This window comes from Misgurnus anguillicaudatus, chromosome 9 (assembly GCF_027580225.2).
Source record: "Misgurnus anguillicaudatus chromosome 9, ASM2758022v2, whole genome shotgun sequence".
In the NCBI taxonomy this organism is placed as follows: Eukaryota; Metazoa; Chordata; class Actinopteri; order Cypriniformes; family Cobitidae; genus Misgurnus; species Misgurnus anguillicaudatus.
The window spans coordinates 31,001,401-31,025,814 of record NC_073345.2 but is presented as its reverse complement, the minus strand read 5'-3'; the positions used below and the strand labels follow the sequence as shown (position 1 = coordinate 31,025,814).

At 36.6% G+C, this 24,414-nt stretch overlaps 1 protein-coding gene across 1 annotated transcript; it reads left to right on the top strand.

The window, feature by feature from the left end:
- Positions 1-1,026: 1,026 nt before the first annotated feature.
- On the top strand, positions 1,027-24,126 carry nr5a1b (nuclear receptor subfamily 5, group A, member 1b). Its single transcript, XM_055180568.2, has 7 exons — positions 1,027-1,283; positions 1,963-2,084; positions 2,462-2,603; positions 3,801-4,543; positions 17,322-17,441; positions 19,342-19,489; positions 20,754-24,126. Exons 2-7 carry the CDS (start codon positions 1,983-1,985, stop codon positions 21,005-21,007), a joined length of 1,509 nt encoding a protein of 502 aa, XP_055036543.2. The 5' UTR covers positions 1,027-1,283; positions 1,963-1,982; the 3' UTR covers positions 21,008-24,126.
- The last annotated feature ends 288 nt before the right edge of the window (positions 24,127-24,414 follow it).

The window sequence follows — 24,414 nt, the reverse complement described above, 5'->3', positions numbered from 1 at the left end:
GCAATCTGTCTTTATAATAATTGGCAGGTGATTGAGAGGAAAACATGAAAGAAATACGACTTTCTTTAATAAATTTGACGTTTAATGTTAAAATGTCTCGCGCAAAGTGTGCATTGTTTATTTATTTATTTATTTATTTATTTTTGCTCTGACGCGTCATCACGACAAAAGCAAGATTCTGATTGAATTCCAATGCACGTCATATTTTAAGATTTTTTTAGAAATAGATTTGATAATATTTGCATTGAATTTAATGTCAAAACATCTACAAAAATGAAATGAAAATGTGCCGTATATATGTTTAGTGTAAGTCTGAGAGAGTATTTTATAGAGATAGGCTATATTTTATTTTTCGATTTTAATGTCTTTAATAGTTTTTACATATTAAACACAGCATTTCACAGAGATTGCAAGTACGGCATTAACATTTATGTTATTATAAAATTATTTTGATATACTAAAATTAAAAATATGTTGAGGCAATCATAGTGAAATTAAGATTTTCGAAATGTTGGGCTAAATTTATAAATGTGACTTGGATTTGATTTTGTCATCAAATTTCTTATTGCAGTTGAAAAAAACTCCTTAATATTTCGCAGTATATGATCCATTAATATTAATCATCATCACCTTGCTCCAACCCTTCGGTTTTTATCCATGTTTAGTATGTTATTTAAAACGATCAGCCTACAATAATTAATGAATTATGAATGTTTAATTATTAAAATGCAATGAAAATGTAAATTTAATTCAAATTGCATTATATACGATTTATAGGTCTGATACCAATAACGAATGCTCTGTTTTATTAATTGTTTTATACACATTGCATTTCCGTTTTGAGTTGTATTAGTTTTATTCAGAGGACAGAAGTAGCATATAATTTCATGAGAAACAGATGGTTAATTTGTGGAAAGCGAATGGAGAATTTTCCCATGTCTCCTCCCAGTATGCTCAGTACCTGTTGATAGGCGCTTCTTCCTGTCGCTCATTGACTCTTTTGTGTAGTGAGAGTGTGCAGTGTGTGTGTGTGCATGTGTGTGAATATGAGGGCATGTCTGCAATGTGAACGCGCGAGGCCAAAACACTAAGTGCCGCTGCCCTCGCGGACATCACACTCGTTTTTACCGGGCTGGCGCGCGCACACACGCATTGAACCGGCGGTATCTTGCAGGTGTTGCGGATCCACAGAGTACCGACGAGACGCGTTTTGCGGGATTAAATTGCTACCACAGAGAGCATCAGCACTGTACTACCGCAGAGAAACACAGGGTTACCCACAGGTAACAAATTCCCTTTACTTCAACAACTGAACTAATCCATCTTCATTCGCATACATTCATTTAATTTTTATAACGAAATGTTATTTTTGGCAAATGCACAAGAAGGCTGTTGTAGTACATTTAAGTACTTCATGGTTTCACACTTTAATAGCTATTTTATCTTTTAAATTAGCCTAAATAATACAAATAGTCTGACAGTTGTTGTATATCTAATGATGATGATGATTAGCCTTATTATTAATTGTTATTATTGTAATATTTACTGTATTTATATTACTTTATAAACATTTATTGTGCGACGTCTACTAGCTTAAGATTCGAGCTGACTGTAAAATAACTGCAAAGGCTTGTTGTTTAGTTTTATCAAAATCTTTTTTGAATTTTAGTGATGCGAAATTCGTACAAATAAAAATATTAGCTAATATTTTATTATTTGTATTTTATGATACATATTATTTATAAACTATTATCAACAAATAAATAAAATATTTTTTTTTATTTAACCATTTTATGCATTTAACGCTTCTGTTTACATTTTACATTGTGTCTAAATTTCAATGCAATTAATGCCATTAATTAGTAACACACAAATTGCATTAATACGGAATATGTTTGCAAGCAGCTGCACATTATTATAATGAAGTGAAAGTGTGACCTTGTTTTATGCGCATGTGTTTAGGAGGCGCTCGGCGGGGCGGGATGGACTACAGTTATGATACGGAACTGGAAGAGTTGTGTCCGGTGTGTGGGGATAAAGTTTCTGGCTATCATTATGGTTTATTAACCTGCGAGAGTTGCAAGGTATGAAATAAAAATACAGCTCTAAACATTAAGATGGGCATTTCTAACTACTAGATAATGTGTAAATAATAATGTGATAATGTATAATAATGAGAATTTCATTAAATAATGATGCAATAATATTATAATAGATATGACCTAAATATAGATGTTTCATTGAACAAATTTGTTTATTATGCTCACATTAAAATGTGGTCCTCCTTATCTAAGTCCTCGTTTCATTATTCACATTTTAATCAAGCAATACCCGTTTGTTATTTTTTCCTGACCTTGATCAAGGTCTACTATCTTGTTACAATGAAACAGATGGGGGAAAAGGGAAGTTAAATGAGAGCAGCTTATATTTGTAACGAAATAGCGGACAATTTTCTTTTCAGGGTTTCTTTAAGAGGACCGTGCAGAATAATAAACGTTACACGTGTGCGGAGAGCCAGGACTGTAAAATTGACAAAACCCAGAGGAAACGATGTCCATTCTGCCGCTTTCAGAAATGTCTCAACGTCGGGATGCGACTGGAGGGTGAGTGAAAAACATGTTCAGTCTCTTGTTTAATCTAAAATAAATTACATTCACAGAGAACTTTATAAATCATAAATTAAATGAAGTATAAGAGTATGCTGGACTACAGTATCAATTTGAACTAAAAAAATATTGGGAGTAGTATATAATAATAATAATAATTATTATTATTATTATTGATGATTAATATTATTTTTTATATATTGTATATGTTTACTTTTGTATAATAAATCTTTAAGTTACCAATTAAATTATGATAAACTTAAATTATAAGATTTATTTATTTTTCGTCCGCATTTTTCATCGTTGTAGCCGTTTTTAACTTTACATTTAGCATACAATTTTCTTTTTTTTAATTGAATACATTTATTGAACAATATACAAATATAATATCCGTATAAAGACTTTACGAACAGTTAGCTTTTATGATTTATTAGAATGTTGATTATAAAATCATATTTCAGAAATCGTTCACTAGCGATTAGGCTATAGAATCATTTCCTATTTATTGGGTTTAAAATTTAATTGCAGCTCTTTGAATAGTTACAGAGATTAGAGAAATGACAAGAAAGAAAAAATAACAACGAAAAAATCTTCAGCGCTTCTTGCAAGGTCACTATTATTTGCAGGCACCTTTGCGCTCAATGCGCTTTGCTTTTTGGATCAAGGTTAAGTATTCATTTAAGAACAGCGCTATTTTTAATCAGTCAGACTGCGGCGGTATTTTAACTAGTTCGTGAGTTGATAGAAGGACAAATTTTAGAGAGCCTAAACTGACAAGAAACTTTAACACTTTTTTCTGTTTGTGGAAGATGATTTACTTTTCATTGCAGGAAAATCAAGGTGTTTATTTGTCATTTTATTCATTTTAATACAAATAGCCTAATTTTATTATTAATATTATTATATGGTAGCCTAATGAACTCTTAAAAATTCGCGATAACTATTTTAAATCAGAAGTTTATTAAACGATCCGTTTCTTTCTTACTTTTTATAGTCTGTACAACGTTTTCCACTAAAAAGAACCTTTTGTGAAACAGAAAGATTCCCAATAGAACCATACAGCCCAGTCCAAAGACAAGTTTTGGAACCTGGAGAGTACTTTTTCAGTAAACATATAATAAAAATGAATATTAATTATAATATTTAATGTTATATTCACCACTATAATGTTTTTTTTCTGGATTTTAATCACAGCTGTGCGCGCGGACAGAATGCGAGGAGGGCGCAACAAATTCGGTCCGATGTACAAACGCGACCGGGCATTGAAGCAACAGAAGAAGGCGCTCATTCGAGCAAGTGGCCTAAAGTTGGAGACCACGCCCCCTCTACTATCATCACCCCAGACCGACTACAACTTTAACACAACTATGCCTGTCCCGGCCCTAAAAACCAGCCACCCAAACATTGGCACCGCTGTGGCCCCTGTCGATTATGAACATAGTCTGTATGCATCAAGCTCGCTAAGTTTGTCCGTCCCAATTCCTGCTCACACCCCACTGCCAGCACAGTACCCGTACCCAGCCCTGCCCGGCCGTGCCATCAAGTCCGAGTACCCTGACCACTACACAAGTTCAGAGCATTACACGAGCACCAGCTCCCCCGAATCCATGCCAGGGTACACGTACGTCGACCAGACACAGGTGTCCACCAGTCCTCCGCTGCCCACACCGGGCCTGGCGGTACCGGCGCTGGTTCTGGAGTTTGTTCAGTGTGAACAGGATGAGCTACAGGTGCAAAGCAAGATAAGCGCCCACCTGGCACACCTGCAGCAGGAACAGAACCCTCGGGGCACCGTAGCCAATCAGGAACAGAACGCACGGCACGCAGCCAAACCAGAAAGGCTCACCACCTTTGGCCTAATGTGCCACATGGCCGATCAGACGCTCTTCTCCAGTGTGGAGTGGGCACGGAGCTGCTTCTTCTTTAAGGAGCTCAAGGTGAGTGTGACCGCAAGCGATGTGAAATAATTTGTGAACAAAGATTGGATAATTGGATAAGGAAGTGGATGTTTTGTGTGTGTGTGTGTGTGTGTGTGCACGGTGTGGATACAGTTGGCATGATGAAATGATACTGACATGGATGAGCACAATGTGTGTGTGTTTCAGCTAAACAAATGCAGCCTGCTGTGTTTGCACAGGCCTAGTGTCTCATTCATAATGGCTCTAGCATGTGAAAAGTGATGTTTCATCTGCAACAATCATCAGGTGTATTCACTAAAAGTATTCTTGTACCTTCTGTTGCATAATAGTAAAGATAAGGCATTAATGTGTGGTTTCGTAATAACACGGGGTGTTAATAACCGGATATTTTGGACTCGGATTGACGGTGTGTGCTGATGTTGATGCCAAAGACAAAAATTAGGATGAGTGATGATAATAGACACTATTTTGTGTGATCTGTACACATTAGTGGGCAAGTTGCATGCTTCAATGGCTTTATGCTTTCAGCTAAACACCCATCCAAAACTGGAGATATTCATTTTTGCTCATGCATACTAGATTTTTAGAAAATGGGTTCAATGAGCAAGATTGCTGAATTTCTCATCTGCAAATTAAAACATTTATTTGTAGCACTGTCACAATGTTACATTTCATAGTATTTTGCTGTTTGTATGATTGCCGAAGATCAGTATGGGAATGTTTTTGGCACGTATTCCAATAACAAGTATTTATTTTGCTAGCAAATACTTGGGTCAACTTATAGTGTCATATAATCGCGAGCTCAGTATATATTCTGTCCATTATAACCCTACGGCATTGAAGGGTCTTTAAATAAAACACTTGAGTTTTGGTGGTACTGGAGAGGTCTTTAAATAAACTCCTGAGTGTCTGTTGTCTTTAAGGAAATTGAGGATACAGTCCTGTCTTTTGTCCATTCTTAAGTCCTGTTACTTTCCAAACAATGCTGACAATGCAACACTCGTACAATAATCTGTTACTGTATTTAAAAACGCATACACACAATTTACCATTACAAATTTGCACACTGACAAATGGACAATACTGAAGTCTAGCACACACAGCATGAAAAACAATAGGAAGGCCGAAGTAAAATCAGAATTATTATTAGAGACCCAAAAGACCGGATAAAGAAGGAAGGACATATAGATATAAGTAGTTTGTACTTCCAAATTGTTTCGTTAACAAGGCAACTGTGTATTTCAGCAAGAGTCTCATACTTTAGAAAAAGAGTGAATCTACTTGATATTAAAAACCGAATTACTTTTCAGGCCCAACATGTGCATGTGTGTGTAAGGGAGGTTCAGCGGCCACATTCCACTTCTGATAAGAGCAAAATGGGATCTCTACACTTTTGCTATGTTCAGTCTAGACTCTGTGAGCAAAGGTTTTTCTTATTCAACAAGTCTCACTCTCGAGACATCAGATTCGTTCGGTTTGACAGAAAAAGCCTTTATCTTTCCTCAAAGAATTAGCTTATAAGAACCTGTAATGTTACAATATGAATCTTTGAAGAACTTTTATATTTAGGAGTGTTGATATTTCTATTGTGGTATACTGTAGAGAGAGCAACAGAAGTAAAAGAATATTATCTATAAAAACTTAAAATCATGAATTAAATATGCATACAAAAATCTTATTTTTGTGACATAATATCCATGTGAAACTGTTTCTGAAACGAGGAAAAAAAAGTAAGGGTTCGCTGGTCATTTTATGTCATTTATACTGATTCAACACTATATGAAGAGTTTTGTTGCAAAACGAGATAAATCAGTTAGTGATGCACCGATGTATCGGCCACCGATATTTATCGTCCGATTTTTGATGAATTTGAAACCATCGGCATATCGGCAATAGCATGAGAAAGGCCGATACCGATTGTTTATTAATTAACTGCTTAAAGAAATCCATTATATGTAAAAAAAATGAGTTAATGTTGTTAATAAAATAAATGCTGAATAGCAAAAACCACCTTTGAAGGTTGTCATGCTGTCTTATTATATTTGTTTTAATTTGTGCCTCTCTTATTATGTTGGTCAGTTGAATGTAAATTAGATCCAATCCATGTTCAGTAAAAATAATTTGATGCAGAAATAAACTAGCTAATAGACCAACTGTATAGTATTGTATACAAGTGTTTAATATCGGTATCGGCATCGGTATCGGCCAAAAGTTGTCTGTTTAAATCGGTATCGGCCCAAAAAATTCTATAGGTGCATCCCTAAAATCAGTTTTTAACATTTTTGTCAAAACATGTTTATTATTATGTTACCATGTTATTATTTTGTTTTATGGTTTTAAGTTATGAAGGTTTAAATCAAAACAAACCAACTGCAGTTGAATTGATATTAATTGGAATGCACAACCAAAAAACGAGATTTCTGAAAAATAAAAAAAACGTAGTTATCTCGTTTTGCAACGAAACTCTTTATATATAAGATATTTTATATTTCACGAGTTCGCATTAAAGGGACACTCACCTTTTTTTGAAAATATGCTCATTTTCCAGCTCCCCTAGAGTTAAACATTTGATTTAGATTTTTTTGGAATTCATTCAGCTGATCTCCGGGTCTGGCGGTACCACTTTTAGCATAGCTTAGCATAATTCAATTGAATCTGATTAGAACATTAGCATTGCGCTAAAAAATTACCAAAGAGTTTATATATTTTTCCTATTTAAAACTTGACTCTTCTGTAGTTACATTGTGTACTAAGACCGACAGAAAATTAAAAGTTGCGATTTTCTAGGCAGATATGACTAGGGACTATACTCTCATTTTGGCGTAATAATCAAGGACTTTGCTGCTGTAACATTGCTGCAGGAGGCAGAGTGATATTACACACTGCCCGAAAATAGTCCCCTTCTATTGAAAGTTAGTATACGATGTAACTACAGAAGGGTCAAGTTTTAAATAGGAAAAATATCCAAACTTATTGGTTATTTTTGAGAGCGATGTTAATGGTCTAATCAGGTCCAATAGCTAGCCAGACCCGGAGATTGGCTGAATGGATTCCAAAATGGTAAAAATCAAATGTATAACTCTAGGGGAGCTGGAAAATGAGAATATTTTCTAAAAAAGTGGAGTGTCCCTTTAACATGTGAGATAAAGCATATTTGGCGTGCTTTTCAAGGGGAGGGCTCCGAGCTCAGAATTTCAGCCCGAACCCAGAGTACTCCCCCCTCTTTAACTGGGATAGATGTACTAGGTGAGAGTGAGGTGATGGGGTGAAGGAAAAACTGCAAAAACTGTCACAGGAGAGAGGTGAGGGACGGCTAAATAGTATATAGCGCACTGATTGGTTGGATTACATGACCATGTTTCTTCCAAATTTAGTAAAATAAATTTCATATGTGAACCTGGACCATATAACCAGTCATAAGTAGCATGTGTATATTTGAAGCAATAGCCAACAATTCATTGTATGGCCATTTTTAATGCCAAAAATCATTAGGATATTAAAGAGCACCTATTGTCCAATTCACGTTTTTACATTTCCTTTGGTGTGTAAGTGTGTATTAGTACATGTTAACGATATGCAAAAGGTACAAACCTCAAAGTAAACTATGATGGGAGTTATCATCTCCAACGTAAATCTCTTTTCTCGGACTACTACAAACACACGGATTGTAGGCAACAGTTTCTTCCTGGGATTGGTGATGTAGACAAGACCAACATTATCATAATTCCTCCCGCTTTGGACTCAGCCTGTAAGTTAACTCCTGTTAGCAACCGAATCTTTCGAACATGGTAAGGAGCGTCACGTTTCCGGTTGACCTATTCAGGCCAATCAGAACGTGCAGATTAGCTGGCCAATCAGGGACACAGAGCTTTTCAAATCCGTGTGTTTCAGGAAGAGAGTAAAATCTGGAGCTTCAAAAATGTACGGTATGTGGAAAATAATGTGTTTTTTAATCACATTATTTGTCATTTAACAACGCGAACACATTGTATTATATCAAATACACAAAAAAACGTTTTTTTTTTAGCAATGAAATAGGTGCTCTTTAAGTAAGTAATGATCTTGTTCCATAAAGATACTTTATAAATGTCCTATCATAATGTAACAAACTAATGTGTTGCTAAGGACTTCATCTGGACAATTTTAAAGGCAATTTTCTCTTTTTTTTTTTTGCAAACAAGATTTCAGATTTTCAAATAGTTGTATAGCCACCAAATTTTATTTATTCAAAGCATATTTATTCAGCTTTCAGATGATATATAAATCTTAATTTCTGAAAAATCGACCCTTATTACTGGTTTTGTGGTCCAGGGTCACATATAAATAAACAGTTGTTTAGATAAACAAAATACAAAGACATTGACTGTGTAATAGGTTAAATATTACATGACTTTTAGTCTTTCTTTTTTTAGCCTTTACTAATCATCAGTTAATAAAAATATATATCCCTTACAGAAAAGTATCGTCATAATATCACAGTACAGTGACTATTCGGATGTTAAATAGGGCTGGGCAAAAAATTTATTTTTTTTTGCGATTAATCGTGGGTTTTTTTTAAACGTGGTTGATTCTCAAAGAGCAGAATCGATTTTTTTCCCCCATATTTTTTCCTGCAAACATTGAACGTAAGATTAACGTTAATTAAATTAGTAGTCTTCTTCACTAGATGTCACCCTATTTTTTGCCTTGCACGATGTTACCAAGGAGCCTGTCATTCTTTCATTCAGTGCTTAAAATGGGGGTTTTAGGGGGTTCATTGACGTTGATGCTACCTTCACATAAAAAGTAAGAGGTATGGAAGCATTTTAGATTTTGCAAGCAAGACGACAAGGTAAAGGGCGATTTATAGTCGTGCGTAGGTCCTACGGCGTAGCTACGGCGTAGGCTATCCGTAGCCTGTGCGTAGCTCTGCGTAGCCTGACGCGCACCTCACAAATTTTCTAACAGCGCGTTGGCTCTACGTGGACCGTAAGCGCTGTGATTGGTCCACCAGAACCCCTCCCGTCAGGTAAAAAAACTGCGTCATAGGTATTTCCGTTTGAGACGGTGAAAACAAAGACGAGCCAAGTTGAGGAGTGATTTAACTCAAACTGAAACATAAGTCGCTGTTTATTTACTTCCATCATTGCTGGTCTTCTCAAATTATACACAACAAGTTGCTATTTCTTCTTCGTTTGTGGGTTTACTTGCTTAGCTTCTTCTTCTGTGACGACTTCTGCTGCTACTGTGGTTACACGCGTGATTACTGCCAACCAGCGGTTTCGCGTGTGTTTGCACGTCGACGCGGACGGCGACGCACAAGTATAAATGAAAACCGACGCGGAACCTACGCCGTCGCTGCTACGCCGCAGGACCTACGCACGACCATAAATCGCCCTTTAGTGTTGTGGCTTTTAATTTCTTTTTATTAATTACCCACTTGTAAACTTCTGTTTACTGTTATTTTTTATTAATATAGTATTTGTATTAAATCTTCATTGAGTTGAATCAAGAATCGAGTATAAAAACCAACCCGAGAATCGGAATCGAAAATTTAATCGAGAATCGAAATCGAATCGATTTGATAGCTTGTGAATCGAATTTGAATCGATCTGGAACATCTGAATCGATACCCAGCCCTAATGTTAATACAGCATTTACAAGGTAATGTTACATTCATATTCCATGGCATTGTACACCAAGGTACTAAAAACACACTGAAAAAAATGATTCATTGAATTTAATAAATTTTTTTAAGGTAAGTGGTTGCAATCAATTTATTTAAGCTACATTTAAACAAAAGTTTTATATTTTATTTTACGTTACTAATCTTTTTTGTTTAAATGTAGCTTAAATAAATTGATTGCAACCGCTTACCTTAAAAAATTGATTTAATTCAATGAATCATTTTTTTCAGTGCAAGGTATTACCAAGGTGTTTTGTAAAAAATAAAAACTACCATACACTGAAAAAAGGATTCATTGAATTTACTCAATTTTTTAAGGTAAGTTGTTGCAATCAATTTATTTAAGCTACATTTAAACAAAAGTTTTATATTTTATTTTACTTTACTAATCTTTTTTGTTTAAATGTAGCTTAAATAAATTGATTGCAACCGCTTACCTTAAAAAAATTGATTTAATTCAATGAATCATTTTTTTCAGTGCAAGGTATTACCAAGGTGTTTTGTAAAAAATAAAAACTACCATACACTGAAAAAAGGATTCATTGAATTTACTCAATTTTTTAAGGTAAGTTGTTGCAATCAATTTATTTAAGCTACATTTAAACAAAAGTTTTATATTTTATTTTACATTACTAATCTTTTTGGTTTAAATGTAGCCTAAATAAATTGATTGCAACTACTTACCTTAAAAAAATTGATTAAATTCAATGAATAATTTTTTTCATTGTAGTACAGCGGTTTTAAAGACTAATAAAGCTGTAGTGGATGTTAAGAGGATGCTACTGTTTGCTAAAACTTTCAGCACATCCTCTCTCTATGCTGATGGACAGTTTCCACCTCACACTGTTACCTGGACAGGTGTGCTCATACACACCGATAGACACCCGCACATATTCCGGATGTAAACTGTTAGTTTATTTACCCTACGAAGACAAATATATTCAGTGTTTAGACAAACAGTACCGCACACTCACCGTCACAGACACACAACCAGAGGTTTGAGTTGAAAGGTTTTTCAGTGGGTTGAGTGGATGCTAAAAGGATGCTGTGATAATAGCGTTCGGTCATACTGTGTAGGCACTATACAGTAGGGTAGTCCTTATAATGGGTCAATTATTTTTAAAATGTTCAACTCTCACCCCCTAAATGTGTTAGGATATCAATAAAAACACACTGTGCAAATTTTTGAATTGTTCCTACAATATCTAGAGGTTGCTCAAAGCCTTTGAATATTTCCAAAATCTCATATTTTTGCAAAAACTGTACCATTTAAAAATGCACAACACACATAAAACTTGCTTCTTGGAGGGTAACTTTGTTCCAGTTATTTCAGTCTCTTCTGATCCGAGTAACCATATAGTGGACTGTCTTCGTGTTGCTTAAGCCATTGTCTCAGTGTATATTGTCTATTGTGCTTCATTTACATTGAAGCTTTCTTGCTTTGAAAGACATTTCACAACTAAAACAGGAGTTTTAATCGAATGGACCATGGTCAAATAAGTCAATTTCTGCCATAAGTATATATTATTAAACAATTATACATGCTAGCACAAAGTATCACATAATATGCCATGCCAATGTGTTAAACTTTAAATCTTGAGCAACTTCTAAATATAAATAAATATTGATAAAAAAATATTTTTTTAATTAATTTATTCAAACTTATTGGTGGGGTAAGAGCATGAACTTTAAAAAGTTGAAAAATAAGGACCACCCTACTATACAGTCTTCATGTAGTTTAAATCAATAGTTCAGCAAAAAATGATTGCTTACATATCAAACTTCATCTGACTTTGTTTCTTTGGGATTCACAACCAGAGATCATGGATCCTGCATGTGAAATCCAGGCTAAAGTCTCATACTATAATCTAATAATGAGATTTGGAGCATTGAAGTTTGATTATAATCATGGTTCCCACACCTAAGTTAACTTCAAATTCAAGGACTTTCCAGGTCCAATACCCTCAAATTTAAGGACTAAATGTGGGGACACATTTCAAGTGAGAGCAAGGTTACACCGTGTTACCTTTTAAGATACATTGTTACAGTTCCCTTTCGAGGGAACTCGCGCTGCGTCACTGCGGTGACACTTTGGGGATGCCTCCAGGGGTAAGTGCGTCTAAATGTGTATAACAAATTCAACCAATAGTGAGGCTTAACGACAAAGACAGGGTGATGCAGGAGCCAGGAAGTATATCGCTATCTGAAATATTGCCAAAGACGGCATTACGGGGACGCATGAAGTATGGTAAGAAAGACGCAGCGTCTCGTTCCCTTCTCAGGTATCAACAGTTACATACGTAAACCGAGTGGTTCATCTGTCAAACAAAACTATGCAAAAAAAAAAAAACATTTTGGTATGAATCAACATTCGCATACAGATGATATAAGCATTTAAAGCAAACCGTTTAGCACGTGTGCTTAAAAAGTCTAGAATTTTTATTATTTTATTATTTATTATTATCCTACCCTACACAGGGAATAATATGGATTTTTTTACAGAAAACTTCTTGCATAAAATAGATTCAAGCACTTTTAATGACCTGTATCTATGTATGTATATTTTCAAATTTCCCAGGGCCTTAAATTTTTTTCCCCAGATTCACAAACTTTCAAGGATTTCAAGGACCCGTGGGAACCCTGAATAATTGACATGACCTTACTCAGTCAATATTAAAAATATCAAGTTTACATTTTTACAGAATATTCTTTACATTATTATGTAGAAAATAACAAAAAAAATCACTTTAGCTGGGTTATATAAAATGAATCTGATTTGATACGGTGGCAGTACATCACGACTTGTTACCTAGCCAAAACTTATGTACTGTAGCTTAAAGGCGGACTGCACAATGTTTGAAAGCCAATGTTGACATTAGATATCACCTAAACAAACACGCCCCTACCTCAATAGAATCTGGACCTTCTTTTCATAGACCCGCCCCACACATACACAACCCAGGCAAGGATGACGGTTAGTAGACACGCCCCTTACTGCTGATTGGCTACAAGTGTGTTTTGGTAATCGGCCCGACTACCTTTTCCAAAGCGTTTTTCAAACATTGTGCACTCCGCCTTTAACATGTTCACAAATAGATGTCCATAAATAATCTAATTTTTTGTTTCTCAGAGTAGACAACAGGTCAGTAACCACAATAGACACTGAGGGGGGCATGCCCCCCCCACAAAAAGCCCAATTGTTCCCCTAATGTTTGATTTTTTTTTTATATACATACATATAGCCTTTAATGCTTTGCTAAGAGGTTTGTTATCGTGGCCTATAGGTTTTAATGTATTTGTGGTCATTCTGTTCCATTTATATTTACTGTATTCAAAACTAAACCAAGTTCCTGCAGTTGTGAAATACAGACTGGAACGTACCGAGATAGAGATAGCTAGAAAAATAAAGGCTACGTTGTGGAAGTCTGGGGCAGCAAGCATTATCACAGATAAACCGAGGGTTACAAAACATATTTGTAACCATTTGTAGCTTTCAGGTGCAGACGTGAATGTGTGCGATTTCAGAGTCAACAGCTATTGCTGAGAAATGGACAAGGGTCTTGTTTTACTCATAATCTTTTCAGAGCAAGGATTTTTCTCTGACACATATAATAGCATGCAGTGGGGTGTCGAGGGTATATGACACACTCCAAAAGCAGCCTCATACGGTACTTACCTTGAGCCAGCGAGGACAAACTGAAAGACTGCAAACGTAGTACATCCAAAAATTGAAAAAAGAAAGTTTGTTACTTTGAAAATCTGCTTTCGCACTTAGAAACTTAAAATCTTTTTAAGTTGGATTTTTGGTGATTGTAGTGCCAACACAATCTCATGGCAGTCCGCAATTTTATTGGATGTGGCTTATTCGTATGATTACATTCATATCAACAATATTAGGTTTAGGGTTGGACTTCATTATTGTTTTTATTCACTCTAAAACATGCTGGGTTACTTTCAACCCAGCTTTGGGTAAAAAAGGGACGAACACAACTTAATGGGTTGTTTTAACCCATTGTTGGGTCAAATTTAACCTAAAATAAGACCTGGTGTGTCCACATATGGACATCACATTTTTTGTTGTTTGCACCATAATACTTAATTCTGTGTAACTGGAACCTGTTGTACACAAACGTGGACAATTACGCTGATTCATGTTAAAAAAAAAAGTTTTTTGGTTATTATATTTATTGTTTTTTCCTAACCCCAAATAGCTGGAAGAAATCTAAAATGCAAGCCAAACCAAAGGTCAGGTCTTGGAAGGTTAAAAAAATGTGGGGTTATTTTTAGCCCATCCTCTGGGCTTGTCCTTTTTTGTCCAAACGCTTGGTTGAAAATAACCCAGCATTTATGAATAAGCGTAAATAGTAACAGATTCCTGTAATATCAGGCTGGATAGTGCAGAGGTGAAAGGAAACTATATACTACATTATACCATTTTTGTTAAATATTTTTGGTGATTTAAAGTGCTTTTTTAGCTTAGTCAATTAAAATGTACAATGACAATTTGTAATTGTATAATGGCCACCAGGCAGATTGACAAAAAATTCATAGCATCAAATTAGATCATACCATGCGGTTTTTAAATCATTTTTGCATATTGCATATTATAACAAACAACATTTAAAGAGGCCATGGCACAAGACTTTTTTAAGATGTCAAATAAATATTTGGTGTCCACAGAGCACATATGTGAAGTTTAGCTCAAAACACCATATAAATAATTTATTATAGCATGTTTAAATTGCCACTTTGTAGGTGTGTGCAAAAATGTGCCCTTTTGGGTGTGTCCTTTAAAATGCGAATGAGCAGATGAAATTCAAACACTGATAACAATGATGGTGGTTTGTTGCAATTAAAACTCAATTGTGCTTTTCTCTGCAATAAATGGCAGTGCTGCGGTTGGATAGTGCAGATTAAGGGGTGGTATTATTATAATAAGAGCTGCTTATGACATCATAAGGATAGCCAAATTTCAACGACCTATTTTTTCATGTGCTTGATCTTTTTCACATTTTCTAGGTTGATAGAAGCACTGGGGACCCAATCATAGAACTTAAAAATGGAAAAAGTCAGATTTTCATGCCATGGCCCCTTTAAATGTCAGAAACAATATTAAGTTTAAGTAAGCACAGAATTATTTATTTATTGCCGTATCAATATCCGATTATTTGGAATGACATCTGATATGTTGATAAATACCGATAGTTTTGCTTTTTACTCCTCGTTTTAAATTATTATGTCATGAAATCCTAAAAGTGCAAAGCGTACAAACTGATAATCTTTTGTCAATTTGACTCAATTCAAAATATTCACCCAGCATGAGTTAAAGCATTTTTCCACCCCTTTTGATTGCCAGAAGGTAGTCCGCCCTGATCATCTGCTATTTTAAACAATCCGCCAATGTACGATGGAAAAAATGCCTTTATCTGCTCATACTGATTATTGGCCAATATATCGGTGCATCCGTAATATTTAATATAACTTATTAGCTAACTTATGCCATGTCAGAACTGAATAATCTTTAAGTAGCTTGCAACCAAAGCTACGAAACCATATAGACCCACTCATATCCAGAATGATAGCTAAAGATTAAAATAAATAAAATAAAACAAATAGCAGGGACCACACCACCACTATGATGAAACAACATCATTGGGATCATTTCAAATTTAAAGCGCTCACACATCTCAATTGTAAAACTGCAGCGAGTGTCCATTGTTGTGGATGTTGATGTATTAATTTTTATAGTTACCTTTACAGTTATTGTTTTTGTTGTGAACGTGGGCATTTTTTTTATTTTTATTAAAATGATTTAATGTTTTAGTAAACAGTTTTCTATATTTCATTTAACAGCATTTGCATAGATTATCTATTCATTTTGCCTGGCTTGTCCCTGATGTTTGATGTTGTTTGAATTCAGTTGTGCATCTTGCCGTCATACGGGCACGTTGTGTATATGCGTATCTACAATAACACACAGACTCCAGCTTCCATCACTGTGTGCAGAATGTGCCGTCATGGCAACAGGAATGTCATAAAGGAAGTGATGGAGCCAGCATTCCATTCTATGTGCTTTTAAAAACACAGCGTACATCTATCCTAAAACGAACCGTGCAGGCCTGGAAAGCTCATATACAAAAGTGAAATGAAAATGACCTTTGCAGAATTATATCATCCATATATTAAAGGCCAATTCAATTCATTATACCTGCTAAATTGGGCCCTGAATAACTACAATAGCTGCCCCATATTGAGGCTGATTAAATGGACGGTGATTCTCTACTAACCTGAATGATGCTTCTGTCCATTCTGTTATATTTTATAAATGAATGTTATTGGGTTGGTGAAAGAAAACGTTTGAATATATCTATGTGTGTGTGTGTGTACATGGCACACTGGTATATTCATACTGTAGTGCACCATACAGGAAATTAGTGTATGTTGTATTATCCTGACTTTATCAAAATAAAAATGTATGTGTGCACAAAATAATATCTAAGAAAGTAAATCATGAGATCTTAAAAATTTCCTTCTAGACATAAAAAATGCTAATTATTTCTCATTTGTCGTCTCTCCAAAAGAGATCTTAACAGTGTGACCCTGTATTCAATTTTTGTCATTACTGGTATCTACAATCAAAATATTTGAATACAGACCCCTACATTTCTCATCATGTTCTTTTAAGACCAAATTATCCGAGCTATGCTCATCTACAATTACTATATGTGACCCTACCAGTGAAATGATGAGATTATTTGGGAGCATTAAAGTTTGATTTTAAACCATTGAGTTTACTTTCATTTCATACTTTATACACAATCTTACGTCAATATTAAAGATATCAAGGTTATATTTTCACAGAATGTACAATGATTTTATATATATATCACAATAAAAAAAAACGTAAGCTGGGTTTTCATAGGCAGGGACACATATAACTCAATGCTCTTATATTGTATCAACAAAATAAAATGTGTCAACAAATTGTTTCTTTTTATCTCTCCTAAGGAGAAACTATTGAAACAAAATGAATCACCTTTTTATGATGACCTAATCTGTTTACGTGTATGTACATAATGTATATTTATATAAGTATTTTTGTAAATAATCCTCTGTCGTGCTGTTCTGCAGGTAGGAGATCAGATGAAGTTGCTCCATAATTGTTGGAGTGAACTTCTCGTGCTGGATTACATCGGCAGACAGTTGCATCATGGGAAAGCGGACAGTGTGCTTCTCATTACGGGACAAGAGGTAACGCATGCATATTATCAAACCAGTATGTGACCCTATCAGTGAAAACCCAGTTACTTCTAGCTTTTCTACTTTAAACCATCCTACTGTAAAAACCATCTTATCATCCTAATGTAAAGAACATTCTGTGAAAGGGGCACAATGAGAAGCTCATCACAATATGTATTTAGCCCTTCATGTGGCTCAACATGTCAAAATATGTGTTCGGCGCGTCATGTAAGCTTATGTGCATCACGCATGATGTCAAAATACATGTCTGCTGCAGATGCCTCAAAGGGGTTTTTGATAAAAAAGAAGCTCAAGTTTTCCAGATACTCGCTTAATCACATGTGTAATCAGAATTTAGTGTTAAATTAGTGTCTTGCAAGTATTTTGTGAATGTGGGCATCTCTTTTACTATAAACCCTTTTGACGTGTGTGCAGCAGGCACATATTTTGACAAGACGCATAATGCACAAGGTTTCCATGACGCATCAAACACATATTTTGATATGACACATGATGCATATGGTTCACATGACCACATGAACACATATTTTGACATGACGCATGATGCACATGGTTAACATGACGCATCAAACACATATTTTGACATGATGCATGATGCACTTGGTTCACATAACCTCATGAACACATATTTTGACATGACGCATGATGCTCATGGTTCACATGACCACACGAACACATATTTTGACATGACGCATGATGCACATGGTTAACATGACGCATCAAACACATATTTTGATATGACACATGATGCACATGGTTCACATGACCACATGAACACATATTTTGACATGACGCATGATGCACATGGTTAACATGACGCATCAAACACATATTTTGACATGATGCATGATGCACATGGTTCACATGACCTCATGAACACATATTTTGACATGACGCATGATGCTCATGGTTCACATGACCACACGAACACATATTTTGACATGACGCATGATGCACATGGTTAACATGACGCATCAAACACATATTTTGATATGACACATGATGCACATGGTTAACATGACGCAACAAACACATATTTTGACATGACGTATGATGCACAGTGTTCACATGATGCAGCGAACACATATTTTGACATGACACATGATGCACATGGTTAACATGACGCAACAAACACATATTTTGACATGACGTATGATGCACAGTGTTCACATGATGCAGCGAACACATATTTTGACATGACACATGATGCACATGGTTCACATGACGCAGCGAACACATATTTTGACATGACACATGATGCACATGGTTTACACGATGCACCGAACACATATTTTAACATGACGCATGATGCTCACGGTTCACATGATGCAACAAACACATATTTTGCCATGACACATGATGCACGTGTTTCACATGATGCAACGAACACATATTTTGACAAGACGCATGATGCACATTGTTCACATGACGCAACAAACACATATTTTGACATGACGCATGACGCACATGGTTCACATGACACAAGAAACACATATTTTGACAAGACGCATGATGCACATTGTTCACACGATGCAACAAACACATATTTTGACAAGATGCATGATGCACATTGTTATCATGAAGCAACAAACACATATTCTGACAAGACGCATGATGCACATGGTTCACATGATGCAACAAAAACAAATTATGACATGACACATGATGAACATGACGCAACAAACACATATTTTGCATTCGCAACCCTCGAAAAAGAAGTCACCGTCTGCCACTGATCTTACATTTACATTTATTCATTTAGCTAACCCTAATATCATACTGAGTAAGATCATGTCAAAGATTGAAATCATTGAGTGAAATCAAACTTTGATGCTTCTAATCTCATAATTGCATGCATTTGATATTAAGTAAATACATGAATATGTTTTAGGTTGAGCTTGCGTCTGTATTGGCCCAGGCAGGGGTCACTCTGTGTGGAATGATACAGAGAGGTCAGGAGCTTGTGCACCGTCTACAAGAACTTCAGCTTGACCGCAGAGAAACGGCCTGTCTGAAATACCTAATCCTCTTTAACCCTGGTAAGACAAACGCACAATCGCTCGATCACACATACAATTCAATGAAATCTTCAAAACAGAGATAATTTTCTGTGAAAAGGTGTTGAAAAATAATAGGACTTGGTGACATGCGGCGACAAAGAATGTGGTTTTTAAGAAAAAGTTATTAAATTTTGATGAAGCACTTTGAAGACTTTGGAATTACATTCCACCCGTGAATCGTTGACTGTAAGACCAGGAATGTGCAATAAGAAAGAACATAAGGTCAATTTTTGCTGTTTAGCATCCATGAATGATCCGTGTGGCATTGCGTTGCGATTCTAGTAAGCCCACATGCGAGTCTTTCATTGATAAAGAGTAAAAAGAGTTTCCTTTAAAGACTTAATGAAATACTGTGCTTTTAATCTTGCGTCTAAAAGGTTGTGCCCTACAAGGCTTGGTAAGGTTTTAAACTGTATGGCTTACACAAGTTTTACCGGATTGTCCGATTGGCATAAATTCCCAAGAAAAGCAACCATTTTTTTATCTAAACGTTTTTAAAATAAGTTCAGAAGAAGTGTTTTAATGGTTTTTTAACTAATTTAAAAGGCCAAATAACTTCCCATTAATGAGGAAGAGGTGGGAATATCCACGTCCGTCTCTTTCTACCATGTGTGCCGGTTGCTGATCACGTTTTAATAGCTGAATTTAAAAAGACATATTCATAGCTTCCACGATGACGCCCGTCACCCCGTCCCCCGCATCTTATTGAACGTATCTATGTTTTTCTTGCCGCGGTTTGACCGAGGCTAATTAACTTTTCAAAAGCTGAATATTGCATTGATTTCCAGCCTCGCTAACGAGGACGTAGCTGCATTTGCTATTTGTTCCCGGTTTGCTCTGAGTGGCAGCGGGTTTTGTGTGGCGCGGGCCGTGCGGTAACTGGGTAATGGGCTTAATTAAAATGAAAGCCGCCTGAATCGCTCTTGTTTACAAAGGCAGGGAGTCGGACCCCGTATCCGCACACGCGCGAGACTCCGGCTCAATAGGAGTTTAATGGATTGACCCCATATTGGTTCGTGCTGCCGTGGTCCTCTTTTTCAGCTTCGGGAGAAAATGTCCCTTTATTGTTCGCATTCCCTTAAGTGAAAACAATTTAGAGCTAGCGGCTGCCAACAAAAGCTGCTTTTCATTATAAGAGCGCCTGAGGGCCTCAGCCGCTCTGTGTGTGCGTACGTAGGTGCTTGAAAACCCATTTTCCACTCATACCGTCTCTATCAATAAGACTCTCTCTCTCTCTCTGCAGATGTGAAACTGTTGGAGAACCAGCCTTACGTGGAAAGCGTGTACGAGCAGGTGAATGCAGCGCTGCTGGAGTACACGCTCTGCGTTTATCCGCAGTTTCCGGACAGGTTCAGTCAGATTCTTCTTCGCCTTCCCGAGCTCAGAGCGTTGAGCGCGCAGGCCGAAGATTACCTGTGTTACAAGCACCTGAGCGGCGAGGTGCCGTGCAACAACCTCCTTATTGAAATGCTGCATGCCAAGAGAACCTGCATCTGATTCGCACATACGCGCACAGGCCTGATTCCTTCACTGAAGATACCGTCATTGCAGTCTGTTTTCGACTAGGTGTGTGAGGGATCATCTCTCGCGTGCAAAAAAACCTCATCAACCATGCCACTGTGTTCACGAGAGATAGAGAGAGCGTAGGAACGAAGGAGCAAATTTTAATGTGCCTTCCCTTGCATTACACACATGCACGCGCACACAAACTCGCACGCTAATCTAATGCATATTGGCCCGTAGCATGCTAATTGTATCTCACATGCTGTATTACAGAAACAGTTCACCCAAAATAAAAATAACCCCATAATATTAATAAAAGACTTTCTTTCTTCAGACAAAAATCGAGTGATATTAAAAGTGCATTGTGTAACTTTTAAAAGGATCTCTTGACAGAAATGCAATATAATATACATACCTATATTGTCAGTGGTGTATAAAGACCTTACAAAATGAACTGTTATGTTTTTATTACCTTAGCATGAGCTTTTTTATCTTTATACACCACGAGTCCCCCCACATGGAAGTCGCCATTTTGCACCGCCATGTTTCTACAGAAGCCCTAAATGGACAAACCATTTTATAGAGTGCGTTTTGTCCCTACATTGATGATGTGTTTGTCCTCTCGTGGCTACCGTAGCTTTTTTATGCGTTTCGAAAGGGAGGGGTGAGCCGTTGATTGCAATTCACAGTCTCACCACTAGATGCAGCTAAAAATCTACACACTGCACCTTTAATATAATCTTGGCTCTTCCTAGCTTCGTAATGGCGTTGAATAGTGGCGTTTTTTTGTAGCCCATCCATTATCAGAAAAAGGAATCCTCATGACTCTGATGGGTTAATTTCTTAGCGAAACGATATGTTTGTAATAGAAAACGATTTGTATTTTGACCATATTTAGCGTTCAATACACCATGTTGAAATGTAAACACATCTAGATTAAAATTAGGGATGCACGATATATCGGACTACATATCGTTATCGGACGATAACTGCTTATTTTAAATATTATCGGTTATCGGTCTGATAGCAAAATTAGGCAGATAAATTATGGATTATTTTGGTTTGTTGAACCACTTCACTTGCTCATTGCTGGCCATGTGAAGTTTTGATTGGTGCTTTCTGTGACATAGCACGAAGATGACACGTGTTGAAGGCTTAAGAAGAGTATGCTAGTCTAGCGCAAAGACAAGATGTCCGCAGTCTGGGAGTTTTTCATTCTGAAAATAATATGAATATTTATCCACCTATATATATATCGGTTATCGCCCCCCAAATGTAAAGAGTTATCGGTTATCGGTATCGGCTAAAATTTCCATATCGGTGCATCCCTAATTAAAATTACCTGCACGTGTTCTGCATTTCGTCATGACGCATATGACGATTATGATCGTGACTAGGATAACGACATGAAGTTCAAGCCCATTTCTAATGCCGAGAAATCGCGGCACCAATCAGAAACGCTGGGGCTTTACATGATGACGACAGCGCAGTGACGGTCAAGCAGATTTTGTACATTACAAAGATGGATGCCACCGTGGAACATCACTCGTTCGAATCAGCTATCGCGTCTGTTTTAAGCGATTTAAACTTTTCATTTTCTTAAAAAGCCTTCATATCTAAAAAAGATGTTATCGCTGTCTTAATGACTGGATTCGGCAAAAGTCTGATATAGCTCTGCATACGTCATCTCCTTCATTGCTGTGATTGGTTTTAGGTCTATCCAAATGGACACAGACGCATTTGAGAGATGTTCGTTGGTGACGCCCCTTTGGAAATTATTTGTCTATGAAGCTTTGCCAGACCATAACTCAGTTACTACTGGTTTTAACTAGGCTATAGAAGAACCATTTTAATCCCAAAATTACCTTAGAGTCAAAGGTGCGTAAAAGAGGTTCTTTTATGCAACAAAAGAGAAAGTTGTAAAAATAGGAATCTTTATTTTGAAGGGGGTGTGCACACCAAGGCGTTTACGTCAGCGGCCGGCGTATGTTTTCAATTGATTCCAATGAAGTGCCAGGCTTTTCAAAAATGCCAGCAGCTGTTTTTTCGTGTGCTCGGCGCTGAGCGGCGAGAGTTGAAAAATTTTCAACTTTGGGTGAAACGCTCAGCTCGTTAATGTCACTTCTCACTCTGCCGTCCAATCACCGTGGAGGAGGGGCGGGACAAATATCAACCAACCGGCGCATCGTTTAACGATAAACAACGCAGAAGTATCTTAGCAACCAAAGCTCACAGCTCTCGACTGAAAAATGCTGGCAAGCGCCTACAGTCGGCGTCCACCTGGCGTTTTCAGCTGTGTTTAAACGCTTTGGTGTAGACGTGCCCCCTAAGAGTTGATAGCTAAAGCATAATTAAGTTAGCCTAAATATTTAAACATTGAACGTGCAAAGGGCAGGGAATATCCAGAGCCTTGCGAATGACTGGCGAACAAATTCATTCTTTGTATAATTGCTCGACTCTTACCGTTTTTTTGTTTGTTTTGTTTTGTTTTTAATAGACATCAAACATGAATGGCCTATGGGCGGCCCGTGTTATTTCAAGGCAAAAATTAAGCATATATTATGCATTGAAAGCTAAGGGTTTTCTCAAGAGGGGCTCAATGGCCAGTAAACAAGCTAAATATCTCTTCAGTAACGCTCCCTTTTAAGACAGAGAGCAAGAGAAAGGCCCATTCACCCATCAAACACAAAGCATTAATAGCTCTGATCCAAAACCTATACTACAAGCCTGTGTGCGTTTTAAAAGAGGCTTACGTGTGTGTGCGTGTAAATGTTAAGGAAAGGGGAGGTCATTTAGGATTTGCGATTTTGCCTTAACACTGTTGATCCTGTGAAGCTGAGAAAATAAATCGGCATAAACATTTATTTGGATGTGTGTTTGTGTCTATGCGTTCTAGTGTGTGCGGGTGTGTCCGTGGGGTTCAATATTACGCCTCTCTTGAGCTTAGGCCAAACCGACTATCATATCTGAGCATGTTTCCGATCGGATCATTTTGTAAAGCGGCGTGTGTCTGATTGGTCTCTTTCACGTAAACATGTTTGTGTCAATGACATTTGTTAATAATGTGTTTAACTGTATTGTTTCAAATGAATAAATACAAATTATTTAAACCAGCAGATATAAAACCAGTATTGTGTAGTTTGTTGACCTATAATCCATTCCTTATATTCTGATTCTGAAAAGCATATAAAGAGAAATGATCAATATTTGGACATCTCAGACGAATGAATGACTTTCATTGTATTTAGGTGTAATATCAATTGACTTTCCAACCAAATGATGCTAGCTTAACCTTCTTCATTGTCCCAACACATTAGCCACAAAATGGTCACTGGGGAAGAACCCTTCCTTTGCATCTGAAAAGTTCATATTAGCACCCAAGGAGCACCAAAGAGTGCATA